At 38.7% G+C, this 15086-nt stretch overlaps 1 protein-coding gene and 1 non-coding gene across 9 annotated transcripts in view; both read right to left on the bottom strand.

Moving 5' to 3' along the window:
• Window positions 1–412: 412 nt before the first annotated feature.
• The window catches only part of LOC123500630 (cytochrome P450 3A11-like), a 28212-nt gene continuing 13538 nt past the window's right edge, over window positions 413–15086 (bottom strand). Inside the window, exons 1-8 of one of the 8 annotated variants that reach the window (XM_045249290.1) lie at window positions 9970–10127; window positions 7218–7406; window positions 4804–5488; window positions 2883–3101; window positions 2667–2727; window positions 1983–2173; window positions 1284–1454; window positions 413–570 (exon numbers count right to left, since the gene is read on the bottom strand). In XM_045249290.1, the coding sequence (XP_045105225.1) occupies window positions 1285–1454; window positions 1983–2173; window positions 2667–2727; window positions 2883–3101; window positions 4804–5488; window positions 7218–7397 (1506 nt within the window). In that variant the 5' untranslated portion in view covers window positions 7398–7406; window positions 9970–10127 and the 3' untranslated portion in view covers window positions 413–570; window position 1284. The other 7 variants (XM_045249292.1, XM_045249293.1, XM_045249291.1 and 4 more) reach the window with 7 other exon arrangements.
• On the bottom strand, window positions 12058–12131 carry Trnav-cac. Its single transcript has one exon. It is a non-coding gene; the product is annotated as a tRNA-Val (tRNA).

The raw sequence follows: 15086 nt of genomic DNA, 5'->3' as shown, positions 1-15086 counted from the left end.
TAAGAATGGGGGCCCCCAGCACGGGACTGATAGGGGGTTGTCCCGTTTTCTTCATACATCCATCGGGGCACAGAGACACAATTAATAAGATAATCATTCTGTTGGCATTTTAGCAAATGCATTTTAATAAAAAAACATTAATGTGTGCAAATAATAAAACCATAAGTGTATGAGGAGTTTCATGGGGCCCTAAGAAACTCGTTGCCCTAAGTAACCACCTAGTGTTGCCTAATGGTAAGTCCGCCATTACGTTTTAGATCAGTGGCTGATACATATAGTAATGTTGGAGGAAAAACGTGGCTACAAAGAGGGCAAGGGCCATCTCCCAGCCAGCATCACCCAGTTCCATACCAAAAAATCAACGTTAATCTTCCTCACCAGTTGTCTGAACAAGGACAAGTGAAGGATATCCATGTGTTATTCTTTTATTGTGTTCAAAACAACTTTTTAATTTGATTGATGTTTTTAGTCTCCACAGCCACACTTCTTCACATGCCTGTCACTGCTGTATCTTCTCCCTGTTTTGTGCTCTCTTGCTTGAATTGGCCCTCCTCACGATGCTGTCCTCTTCTGATTTTGTACCAAACAATAATGACAGCTTTAATTAGCGTGATCAGTGCCAGGTGTTGAACACAACGGTAAGTACCTCTGAAGAGCAGGAGGCTTGAGACAACAGGAAGGCAACTCTTGGAGGGTGAGGAAGAGAACAAGAAACAAAGAGAAGTGGCAAATATAGATCTTGGGAAAGGGCAGTACAGGTGTCGAAGATAAAGGAAAGGTAGGAAGGGGAGGCGTTTGACTCGAGTCACTTAACTGACAATGAAGAAAAATAAAATGGAAATCAATAATACAAAACAGTGCCTTAGCTAAAAGGAAAAACATTTACAAGAGTGGTGACCTGCAATAGTGCCAGAAGAAAAGTGGCACTCCGGAATGTTGTAAGAGTGACATAGCACCAAGAGGAAGGTAGTGGTTTATAGCAAAGTGGCATGTCGAGTGGTCCATGAGAATTTGTAAAACTAGTTATCTTCTTCATTCTGGCCAGGCGCCAAAGACTGCATACATTTTGGTGAGTAACGTCTCTATTTCAGCCGAGCAGTACTTTAATGACACATTTCATCTGTCATTCTATGTAGAAACATTACCAAATATGAATATCTCTACAAACTTGAAGATGAATAGTTTTTGATATGACTTGAATGTCTGTGGCTGGAGGAACCGTGGCAGACTGGGACTATGAAGATCATGAAATAATACTTATCTGAATTCTGTAGCAAACTTACTTCATTCTTCCCTGACTGGCTTCAGCAGCAGCATTACACCTTCCTTGGAGCGTAACAAGCCATTAACTGTTTCTAAAACCAGCTCCTCATGGCCTGGTGCACACTCCATCTCCATCTCCAGCACCAGCTTGGACAGAGCTACCTTGGCCTCCATCAGGGCAAATCGCATGGCTGTAACCACAAGAACATAAGAATCATAGAAACTTAAAAATTGAGGGAAGCTACAAAGGGCAGCAGGCCTACACACGGCAGTCCCTGTATGATTAATGCTACCTAATTCCATCTATGATCCCCATCCATGAACTTATCTAATCTTCTTTTAAAGCTCCCTATTGAGTCGGTCTTTACTACATGACCATTGAATCCGTTCCACTCATCAATCACTCTGTTTGAAAACCAATTTCTTCCCATTTCTCTCCTAAACCTAAACTTTTGAAGTTTAAACCCATTGTTTCTGGTTCTGTCCCCGCTACTAATCCTAAGAACTTAGTTCATGTCCCCTTTGTTAAATACTTTATACCACTTAAATACTTCTATCAGGTTTCATTTTAACCTACGTCTCTCTAAGGAGTGTAGATTGAGTTTTTTTTTTTCCAGTAGCAGACATTACTTTTTACCAACCCACAAAAACATGAAGTCATTCAATCTAAACATACTTTATGTATTCTATCAGGTTGATTACTCTTGAGGGATCATTACCTATGCAGTTTCTAGGACCCATCCCGAAGGGCATATGAGTGAAGGGTTTGATGTCGCCCTTGTTCTCAGGCAGGAAGCGGTCAGGAATGAACGCCTCAGGGTCGGTCCAGTTGTTTGGGTCGTGCTGAATACTCCAAATGGGCACCTCCACCAGGTCTCCTGGCTTGATAGTCAGGTCAGTGCCAGGTAACCTGGACAAACACAGAACTCGTTAACTCCTCCACATACATTTCGTATTTTCCAGAGTTTGCTTAAAAACATTACGTGATGCGAGGATGTGGTGGAACATAATGATGAAAGTATTTTCTTTTCACTACATGTTTCATGAGAACGTAACAGCACCGTCTGCAACATTTCTATGTTCCCTCCAATCTGCAGTCTCTCTCTCTCTCTCTCTCTCTCTCTCTCTCTCTCTCTCTCTCTCAACAAACGGAATTCATTCTAATTTTTGAGAGCCAGAATAAACAATAAATGAGATTGAAAAGATTAGTTAAAAAAACAAATATTTGTTAATGTTTTAGTTTTAAATTGATATTTATGAAAATTATTAAAATGATACAGAATATAATAAAAATGAGTGATCTCTTAATCATTTACATCCTACTTACAACTCTCGGTGTAAGTTATCCACTTTAATTCTAAATACGCGTTACTTCCCACTATCTCATGATGCAAGTCACTTACTTATAACTTTTGGTGCAGGCACGCTCTAGCAATCCAATTGAAGGATATAGACGGAGTGATTCTGTAAAAGGAGTAAGAGTTGTCATTGTTAAGATATCAGTGGGTATATGACGCTCTGTATCAGTCATAAAACAGCTTTCTTTATGGTCAACATCTACAGTAGATGCTCAACACATCACATGGTGAGTCAAATCTGAACGTTTACTCTATTGTCACCTTGAAGACAAGCGTCAAGAAATTTGGCCTCCATGATTCCCTTGTAGGTGATTTTGCCGTGCTCTGCAACCATCTGGCGCAACTCGTCTCGGAGGCGTCGTTGCTGGTCCTTGTTCTTAGCTAGCAGGAAGGAAGAATTGGCCAGCAAGGAGGCAGTGGTGTCATATCCAGCAATGATGAAAAGCACACTTTGGGACACCATAGAGAGGTCAGTCAAGACTGTAGAGAGTAAGACAATACAGAGGATGAGGATGAGGATAATGGTGATAATGATAATAATGATGATGATAATAGCAGCAGTAGCAGCAGCAGCAGCAGCAGCAGCAGCAGCAGCAGCAGCAGCAGCAGCAGCAGCAGCAGCAGTAGTAGTAGTAGTAGTAGTAGTAGTAGTAGTAGTAGTAGTAGTAGTAGTAATAGTAGTAGTAGTAGTACAAAAGTAGTAGCAGCAGCAGCAGCAGCAGCAGCAGCAGCAGCAAAAGTATTCGTAGGAATAGCATAGTAGGAGCTGGTGTCTGTCATACAAGGTGGCGAAGCTTATACTCCTCTACGTGTGACAGGAGGCTCATAACATGATAGCTAGACAATGGCTGGCGACTGGTTGAAGATAAGAGTCGCAGCTGAATGGCTGACAGAATCCAGTAGATACTGGTCAGAAAGGAATGGTAAATGAGTGATTCGACAGTACCTTACTACATCAGTTATATTTCCTTAATATAGTAGTCGTAAGTTTCACATAAACATGATAGTGTCACCACGAATAAATTTACCAAGACTCGTTACAAAAACCCACCATGAATATAATGATGTAGAAGTCACCAGGAGGTGGTAAAATAGGTAGGTTGGTGACGGGGGCAGAGAGAGAGAGAGAGAGAGAGAGAGAGAGAGAGAGAGAGAGAGAAGATTTGGCTGATAATCAGCGATAGATCACTACCTCGCCTACACATTCCTGGTCATCGAAGTGAATTCAAATTAAAATAGCGCTTCAAACTTCTCATCAACAAATTTTTGGTCTTAAAGAACAAGGCACGCCATGTCTTCCCCATCCCGTAGGAGGATTTCTCTTCGCTACTCTATGTATATCAAGCAGACTGTAAAAGTAGAAGTTGCAGTAGTAGCAGATTTTATGTTATGGCCGCATCACTACCCAAGCGCATCTTTGATGTAACCACTTAGAACCTGGAATCATGGTGACATGTAGGCAACTTTAAACCACTCGATAAGTGACAAAGTTTCAAGGCGGCACGTTGTGGGATTCAATACTATACTCATAAACATCACCCTGATCCCACGCTCACCATGGACCTTATCCACTACGCCACCGCCTCCCTATTAGTAGCTGCAGTAGTAGTAGTAGTAGTAGTAGTAGTAGTAGTAGTAGTAGTAGTAGTAGTAGTATAGTAAAACTACTACAAATAGTGATGACAGCAATACCAATAATAAACTAATGATAAACTTTAATAGTACTGTAATAATAAATATTATTGCTGTTATTATCATTATCATTTTATAATGATAATAATAGTATTAGTACTAAAAATAACGATAACATTAATAATGATATAATACTATAACAATATTAATAATATTGATAATAATAACATAATAATAATAATAATAATAATAATAATAATAATAATAATAATAATAATAATAATAATAATAGTAATAATAATATTAATAATGATAATAATAATGATAATAATAATAATAATAATAATAATAATAATAATAATAATAATAATAATAATAATAATAATGATAATGATAACAAATATACTAATAACAAAAGAACTAAATCAGGAGAGACTTTTCTCGACCGTTGGTCATAAAATGTCTCTATCCATGAGCTACTTTAAGGAAACACACGCCATCCTACTGCTTAGTGCTTACTGCTCTGTTGCCAGCAATGTTTGTGGCTTACCGTGTTTACTGTTGGGGTTGTCAGATTGGTCTCTTGCCTCCAATAGTAGGTCCAGAAAGTCTCCACGCTTCATTCCCGCCTTTCTGGATGCTATGGTCTGCTCTACAACATCGATGAAAAAGTCCACAACCGGAGGATTTAAAGTTAAGTCAAATAACTTGAAGAGTCTTGGCATCCAGTAGAAAAATATGCCTTTAAACAGTGGGAGAAGGCCTCCTTTAAAGAATGTTTCCATATTGCTTGTGAATTCATTATCACTATCTACCAGAGAGTTACACTCGATGCCAAAGGCACAGGAAGCAATTGTGTCTAAAGTGTATGCCCCAAAGTTTTTCTTCATGTCTACATAGGAGCCGCTTGCCGCTTCTTTCTTGGAAAACTCGATGAGAGCATCGGCCTTGTCGCACACCAAAGGAAACATGCTTTTGATCTTGCCTGAAGTGAAAGTAGGCGTCATGATGGCTCGCAGACTCTTCCACTCGGCACCTTTTTTGATAGACAACATCTCTGACATCACTTCATCTCTCTTTTGGCCAGTCCTCATATTGAAGTCTCTTCGGTCGATGAAATGGTCAAAATCCTTAACGAGAACACTCTTAATGATCTCGGTGTCCCATGTAACCAAAACAGGTGTATTGAACTCATAAAGGCCAAACATTGAAGAATTGTAAAACTTGTTATAATTCTAGAAAAAAAAGGAAAGAACAATTTAATTAGCAAAATGCAGCACTGTATTCACTCCTAAATAAATTCAATTTTCATTATTTGTCATGTCATACCAACAAAAATCATAATGAGCATTTCACATAGACAGAGGCAACACTAATTACTTGATATTAGTCATTGTGCATGTGTTTACGTACATTCTGCCAAAAACATGCAGCGCCATCGCCTGTAATACATTACACATCCTGCCTGTAACACACATCCACTGCTAGTAACATACCATGTCTACAACACTTATAGCTGTCATATCAATATCACTTTTCTATATATAGAAAGAACAGGTGAGGGTATGAGGAATGTTATTTAAATTTCCCATCCTGTATTGATTCAATTTTTCTAAATGAAAAAAGGATAGCAAGACACAATAGAGAAGGTAACAGAATAAGACAGTCAGAGAGGTTACATGTAAAAAGAAAAAAAAGAAGAAAGCTGAATCAAGTCACTTTTCACTTATTCTAAGATTACTCACCAAACAAACGAGAGTAAAGAACAGAAAGTGCCTCGATTATTGAAGAAAAAACCATGGGAGAAGTCACGAACTCAAGTTGTGACTGCCAGATTCACGTGACGTCATGATATACTAAAGATGAGTTGCTCTAAAGAATATATATATATATATATATATATATATATATATATATATATATATATATATATATATATATATATATATATATATATATATGTAAACACACACACACACACACACACACACCCGGTAGCTCAGTGGTTAGAGCGCTGGCTTCACAAGCCCGAGGACCGGGGTTCGATTCCCCGGCCGGGTGGAGATATTTGGGTGTGTCTCCTTTCACGTGTAGCCCCTGTTCACCTAGCAGTGAGTAGGTACGGGATGTAAATCGAGGAGTTGTGACCTTGTTGTCCCGGTGTGTGGTGTGTGCCTGGTCTCAGGCCTATCCGAAGATCGGAAATAATGAGCTCTGAGCTCGTTCCGTAGAGTAACGTCTGGCTGTCTCGTCAGAGACTGCAGCAGATCAAACAGTGAAACACACACACACATACACACATCATTATTCAAACCAGGTGATTTAAATCATGTAATTTCATCCATATCAACCTTGGTTTTCAGTCTCAGACATACAAATCTCAGTGAAGAAAATGTAATGAGACTTGGATGGAAGTCTGGTTTTACAATAAGTAAACAATCTTTGATGTGGATAGTATTTCTAATAGGAATAATTTTGTGCTTTGCTACAAGTCATACATTGTTTGAAATTAATAATATGCAGCATGAATTAATGCACTTTTCCTCTCCGTTTGAAGCATCATAGACAACCTGCAATGCTGATAAAAAGAGTAAGGTAAGATCACTCCAATCAATCAACCCGCTGGCATCCAAACACAGAAGTTAACAGAATAGTTTAGCAGCAAGTGTTGCTTACTACTACTACCTTAGTCTACACTCTACATTCACATGCTAAACAAAACCAGGGAATAAGATGGATTTGCCATGTAGGTGTATCAAATTGCAGCTTGTCTTTCAATATTGTTTTCTCTATTGCTAATCATAACCTGACAGAGCACTGCCTCCCCACTGCTGTTCCTTATAATATGTACTTACATACTTAGGTGTGTATCTAAATCCTTCCCACAACAATCATAAGCGGAAATCTACTCTTTACTTCATCTTAAAGTAACGTCTATAAAGAATATCAAAATTAAATTCTTACCTCATCTATGAATTCCCAGTGTCTTTTATTGATCAATAGTCCTTTATGGAAGTGGCCTGTGATGGGAGCAGTGGGCGGGGTGGACACACCTCTTGAGGACCAGTAGGTTCGTCGCCTCGTCAAGTACGCCACAGCCAGCACCACTAGTGTTGCTGTCAGCAGCCACACCTCCACGCCCATCGTGCTGTGCTGCAATGGTGTTCAGGCCTTCACTTACACTAAATCACATCCCACTGTTTGACTGCCCCAAATTTGTCTTCAACCATAATACCTGATGGCATGTAACAAATTATTCATTATTTTTTTTTTTTTTTTACTTGTAACAAAGTTTTGTATAGGAGAAATGTTATTATGATGAATGATGCTTTCAAATTTATGATAGCAAGTCATTATTCTATTTTCAATTTTTACTCACTACAACATCTGAAAAATACTACTTTAATCCATTGGTGAGTTATTGAAGGTTAGAATTTTAGCTCCCTTCATGTTTCAAAGAAAGACATTCATGAGTTTTGATTAGAAGGAATTTAGTTTCCCTGAGATAAGAAGGCAGTAATAGACGCCAATTCACTCCCAGAGTGGTCTTATAGTACTAACTCTGTTCTTACAGAATAATTCACGGGGGTACTGTAAACTTGCTATTAAAGCTAGCTGTGACCTCGCCGAATGTCTTCCTTTGCACTTTACAATTCAAAGGGGCAGTCACAGGAAATGAAATGGCACCTTCTTTCTATTACAGCACTTACATGCAATAGCAGGAGGTAGAACTGTTGACACAACTAGAAAAAGCCTCTCAACACGGAAAGCTACACTGCAAAGCCAAGATAGTCGCAACTCTGCCAGCAGTCCTGTCCGCGCTGCTGCGCATACGTAATAAGAAAATATTTCGTGCGAGCAAATATTTCGATTCCTTTCCCCTTTCTCAGTTTCTTCAGACAGTCCTTTAGATATTGCAATTTCGTCTTTTCCTCGTCTTAATTATGTTCTTGCAACACACGATAAACAAAACAATACAAAACTTGGAAGAGTAAACATGGCGTGCTCACGATTGCCTTAACTGGCGGTGAACTGCCAGACATGCCTACATATTTGGTGTTGCTCACAAGAGTTCCTAACTTTTTATAGACCAAGGCCACAATGAAATACCCAAAAATCGTCCGTACATAGTGTGACTGTAAGTGCCTATTCTGCCATGCCTTCATCTGTAGGTAATTGGCCTTTTAATCTTTAATTAAACAGCCGTATGCCCGTAGGTGGATGACAGCGCAGTTTTGCTAATAATACGTCATTGGTGTATTTTAGAATTTTGGTGTACATGATGAAGAAATATCAGAGTTTTTTCAGTTGTAGTGAAATGTGCCCCGTACAAATAGTAGTGCCGACCTAACCACCCTACAGTGCGACGCTTTTCAGTTGTAAACGGCGTAAAAACAGATTTCATGCAGTGTCCTTGTTATACACACATAGGAACCGATCGAAGCGTCAAACAGAGATTGGTGATAAGCGGCTGTTAACTAAGCTGATTATCACAAGTGAAGGCGCCAAGAAGGACCATGCGTTCCCTTTGATGAGTCAAGCCCCCCACTCTCCTTCATACAGAATCATTCTTTTCTGCCATGTTAACTACACACACACACACACACACACATATATATATATATATATATATATATATATATATATATATATATATATATATATATATATATATATATATATATATATATATATATATATATATATATATATATATATATATATATATATATATATTATAAAATGGCTTTCCCCTTAATGGTAGTACATGCTCATTATTCATTATTGTGGATATCCTTGATTTTTTTGCATTTCCTTGGGCAGAACTTTAGATGAGAAAAATTGTTCTACGCAAACACTGCATTTTCAAAGAGTGCAAGTGTCTCAAATTCGCTTTGGTATTTATATACAGCAATTTACCATCAATACTTCAATTCGATGACTTTTTGTGAAGTCCCTGCACATTCTACCTCATCTTCCTCACAGTCCCCCAATAAACATTTCCTGGCGCCGCCAATCATTAATACTGTCATCCTGTAACTACTTTCCTTTTTCTTCCTGCGGAATACTTCTCGCATCATATATATATATATATATATATATATATATATATATATATATATATATATATATATATATATATATATATATATATATATATATATGTGTGTGTGTGTGTGTGTGTGTGTGTGTGTGTGTGTGTGTGTGTGTATATATATATATATATATATATATATATATATATATATATATATATATATATATATATATATATATATATATATATATGTGTGTGTGTGTGTGTGTGTGTGTGTGTGTGTGTGTGTGTGTGTGTGTGTGTGTGTGTGTGTGTATATATATATATATATATATATATATATATATATATATATATATATATATATATATATATATATATATATATATATATATATATATATATATATATATATATATATATGGCACAGTACGTAGTTGTATGGTAGTATCCTATCATTTCAATCAAGGGAAAGCATGGATGGACCTTTGTTTCTAAGAGCGACCCGAGAGAATAAAGCGTTCAGAGCGAAGAAAAGTTGGTGACAGTATTGACTGACATTGTTTTAAGATGTTTGGGTGCAAGTTTCGCATATTGTTCTAAGATACAAGTTCATTGCCAGTTAACTCCCTTATGCTTATTTGCATTTCTAGCGGTCACTATTGGCAATAAACTCACCTCAAGAAAGTATAGGTTCGTTTCTCTTGTTTGTGGCTGAAGTACGATAGACGTTCCGTCACCCTCACTTCCTCTTTCCCCAACCTCTGGCGGGAGACTGGCGTTGTAGGAGGAAATGAACTGTTGAACACTCCAACCTTCACCACACACACACACACACACGATGACAACGCAATACACTTAATGTTATCTCACCTTGCCATAACTTAATATTTAATCTAATTCCTAAAATCTGTCTTGGGAGTTACGACTCGACAGACTGTGCCAAGCTATATGTTTGTTATCTTCACATGTTCATAATGTAAATAATGACAATAAATTTACTTTACTTCACTTTACACACACACACACACACACACACACACACACACACACACACTTGATAACAACGTCATACACTAAATTTTATCTCAAAAATGAATGATAAACTTTTCCCAAATCTGACGTGCTTATTGGATGGCAGGAACTATTGGGATATTGTCACTGCACTATAAACTTTAAGTAAAGACGCAATTGTGAAACCACAAGTGATATAATGAATAAAAATATCAGAAATTATCAATATTAAAATTCAGTTTGGAAAGTATAAAGAGAAAAGAAGACATCGTTAGAGAAGAATGAGTTGAGAGAGAAAGCAGCATCATGGTGACGTTTTAAGTATACACGTCGCGATGTCAAGGTCACTATTTTACATGGATATCAGGACCAAATCGTCACCGTGACACAGCATTCTTTGTTAGTCGGTCACCGTCTAGCGAAGCATTGTGACGAATGGTATTCCTGCTAAGATAGTTTCCGCTATTGGGGTTGAAGCTGAGGAGCATTGGCTGACCCACTGCTTCGAAGTGATGGCTGAGATAACATAACACAAGAGAGTAAGGAAGCTATAAGAAGCATCATGTCTACGCCTGGCAGTCCCTGTGTGAAACATTCCTACCTATTTCTATCTATCTTCACCATCTATATATTTCACTGATCTTTTTCGAAAGCTCCTTATTGACTTAACACTAACAACCTGGTCACTGAGTCCATTTCCATTCATCTCCCATTTTTTTCAAGCTTAATATCCCGTTATTTCTGCTTCTATCCTGGTCACTGATCGTATGAATTTTGTTAATGTCCCCTTTGTTGTAATCACTCTACTACCTGAAGACTTTTATTATAGGTTCCCTTTTAACATACATGTCTCCGAGGAATGCAAGTTTAACAGCTTTAATCTCGTTTCGTAAGGAATATCGGAGAAGGAGACCAGTTAGATGGTGACTGCCAACTGCAGCCGCAAAAGGACACAATTTGCCCACATTCACGTGATAGTGTAGGACAAAAGTAACCAGGCTGAGAGTTGTCAAATGCTTAAATTTCAGCCTGTTAAATACACCACAATAAGACGATTGATACTGACAATGTAATCCTGACCAGTACAATGAATAAGTAAACTTACAATGATGACGATACAAATGTAGAGAACCAGCACTTAAATGGGCCTTTTTTTTTTTTTTTTTTTTTTCTTTGTGCCCTTGGCTGGCCCTCTTTCCCACATAAAGAAGAAAAAAATACACCCCAAAACATAAACACAATACTGATAATGGTAAAATATCCCCGAGAATAAGCGAAATGTTGCACCAAATCCTTGAACTAATTTCACCATGCACATGTAATCGCCGGCCGTAAATTCCTTTCCAATCTTGACCCATGTATTTTCCAGTAGCAATACTTGGCAGATCCACACCAGGTGAAAGCTTCAGGTTCCCTTGGATTGGTTAAACTCCCCCAAAACTAAACCTTAAAGCTCCACCCACTTGACCCTCCCTCCCCTCCTGGTCCATGCCCTGTCCCTCCCGGTGACCTCAGAATGTTTGTGTGTGTGTGTTTCACTATTTGATCTGCTGCAGTCTCTGACGAAACAGCCAGACGTTACCCTACGGAGCGAGCTCAGAGCTCATTATTTCCGATCTTTGGATAGGCCTGAGACCAGGCACACACCACACACCGGGACAAGGTCACAACTCCTCGATTTACATCCCGTACCTACTCACTTCTATAAGGTGAACAGGGACTACACGTGAAAGGAGACACACCCAAATATCTCCACCCGGCCGGGGAATCGAACCCCGGTCCTCTGGCTTGTGAAGCCAGCGCTCTAACCACTGAGCTACCGGGCGTGTGTGTGTGTGTGTGTGTCTGATTTATATTTTTATTTAATTTTTTTCATTCCCATAGCAAATGTAGAATAGCAATCTCTCTGATCTTCCACTTCCTCCTCCTTCTCCTCCTTCACTCTCATCCTTCATATATATATATATATATATATATATATATATATATATATATATATATATATATATATATATATATATATATATATATATAGAGAGAGAGAGAGAGAGAGAGAGAGAGAGAGAGAGAGAGAGAGAGAGAGAGAGATGTAATATTTCGTTTTCAGCACTGAAGTTTCACTATTGAAATCAATAAATTGATATTGTGTAGTAGAGTTTTCAAATGTGAAAGGCATCAAGGTGGCGATGGTGGTGGTGGTGGCAGTGGTAGTGATGGAAGCAGAAAGCATTAACAAAATATTTCACACAATTTGCGACTTTGAGCCTTTCGCCTCTTGACCTAATGAAGAAGCTCTCTCTCTCTCTCTCTCTCTCTCTCTCTCTCTCTCTCTCTCTCTCTCTCTCTCTCTCTCTCTCTCTCTCTCTCTCTCTCTCTCTCTCTCTCTCTCACACACACACACACACACACACACACACACACACACACACACACATAAATTACATTAGCAGAACATTGTTTATTGAAACCACTCCTCACTGCAACTACTACTACTGCTGCTGCAAAAACCACTACTACTGCAGCCACAAAAGTACCACCACTACTACTACTACTACTACTACTACTACTACTACTACTACTACTACCACTACTACCACTACTGCTGCTACTATTCTTTTACCACCATTTCTACTCTCTCTCTCTCTCTACTACTACTCTCACTACTACTGCTCTCTACTCACTCACCACTCACCACCACCACCACCACCACCACCACCACCACCACTACCACCTGCTGCCACCTGACCACCTACTACTACTGCTACCACTACACCACCTGCTGCTGCTACCACCACTCTGCTACTGCTGCTGCTACTGCTGCTGCTACTACTGCTGCTGCTACTGCTACTACTGCTGCTGCACTGCTGCTACTACTGCTACTGCTACTGCCACTGCTACTACTACTGCTACTAACTGCTGCTACTACTACTACTACTACTAATAATAATAATAATAATAATAATAATAATAATAATAATAATAATAATAATAATAATAATAATAATAATAATAATAATAATATTAATAATAACAATAATCATAATAATAATAATAATAATAATAATAATAATAATAACAATAATAATAATGATAATAATAATAGTGAAAGGTATAAATTAAAGAAATTGTTTGATAAAAAAAACTGTTATATTCAATATTCAGTCCAGCCTCCCTGGTGAGTAATAACGCTTTGAAGGCGGTCTGGTCCTCTCCTTGTTTTGTGCTATCTCTTCTTGAATTGGCCCTCCTCACGATGCTGTCCTCTTCTGATTTTGTACCAAACAATAATGACAGCTTTATTTAGCGTGATCAGTGCCAGGTGTTGAACACAACAGTAAGTAGTTCTGAAGAGCAGGAGACTTGAGACAACAGGAAGGCAACTCTTGGAGGGTGAGGAAGAGAACAAGAAACAATGAGAAGTAGCAAATATAGATCTTGGGAAAGGGCAGTACAGGTGTCGAAGATAAAGGAAAGGTAGGAAGGGGAGGCGTTTGACTCGAATCACTTAACTGACAATGAAGAAAAATAAAATGGAAATCAGTAATACAAAACAGTGCCTGAGCTAAAAGGAAAAACATTTACAAGAGTGGTGACCTGCAATAGTGCCAGAAGAAAAGTGGCACTCCGGAATGTTGTAAGAGTGACATAGCACCAAGAGGAAGGTAGTGGTTTATAGCAAAGTGGCATGTCGAGTGGTCCATGAGAATTTGTAAAACTAGTTATCTTCTTCATTCTGGCCAGGCGCCAAAGACTGCATACATTTTGGTGAGTAACGTCTCTATTTCAGCCGAGCAGTACTTTAATGACACATTTCATCTGTCATTATATGTAGAAACATTACCAAATATGAATATCTCTACAAACTTGAAGATGAAAAGTATTTGATATGACATGAATGTCTGTGGCTGGAGGAACCGTGGCAGACTGAGACTATGAAGATCATGAAATAATACTTATCTGAATTCTGTAGAAAACTTACTTCATTCTTCCTTGACTGGCTTCAGCAGCAGCATTACTTCCTTGGGGCGCATCAACCCACTCACTGACTCTAGAACTAATTCCTCATGGCCTGGTGCGCACTCCATCTCCATCTCCAGCACCAGCTTGGACAGGGCTATCTTGGCCTCCATCAGGGCAAATCGCATGGCTGCAACCACCAGAAGGAGACATTACTTTTCACCAACCTACAAAACATGAAGTCATTCAATCCAAACATACTTTATGTATTCTATCAGGTTGATTACTCTTGAGGGATCATTACCTATGCAGTTTCTAGGACCAATTCCAAAGGGCATGTGAGTGAAGGGTTTGATGTCACCCTTGTTCTCAGGCAGGAAGCGGTCTGGAATGAACGCCTTAGGGTTGGGCCAGTTGTTGGGGTCGTGTTGAATACTCCAGAAGGGCACCCCCACCAAGTCTCCTGGCTTAATAGTCAGATTAGTGCCGGGTAACCTGGAGAAATACATAACACATGAACTCTACTACACACATCTCGTATTTTGTTTAACTTGCTTATGTTAACTTCTCTTTTGATCTTGCTACCTGCATGCCTCCCATCCTCTTGTTGCTTCGCAGCACAAGGTTCTCTTTTCCTCTTACCCCTATTCTGTCCAACTCTCTTACGGAATACTTAACCAGTACTCTCAGTCTTTCATACCTTTCTCTGGTAAACTCTAAAACTCCCTGCCTGTGTCTGTATTTTCAACTTCCTATGACTTGGCTTCATTCAAGAGGGAGGTTTCAGGACATTTGTCCCTATCCTTTGGCTTAATTCTATCGGG

Source organism: Portunus trituberculatus, unplaced genomic scaffold (genome assembly GCF_017591435.1).
Source record: "Portunus trituberculatus isolate SZX2019 unplaced genomic scaffold, ASM1759143v1 PGA_scaffold_453__1_contigs__length_265712, whole genome shotgun sequence".
Taxonomy (NCBI): domain Eukaryota; kingdom Metazoa; phylum Arthropoda; class Malacostraca; order Decapoda; family Portunidae; genus Portunus; species Portunus trituberculatus.
This window is presented reverse-complemented; position numbering and strand designations above follow the sequence as displayed.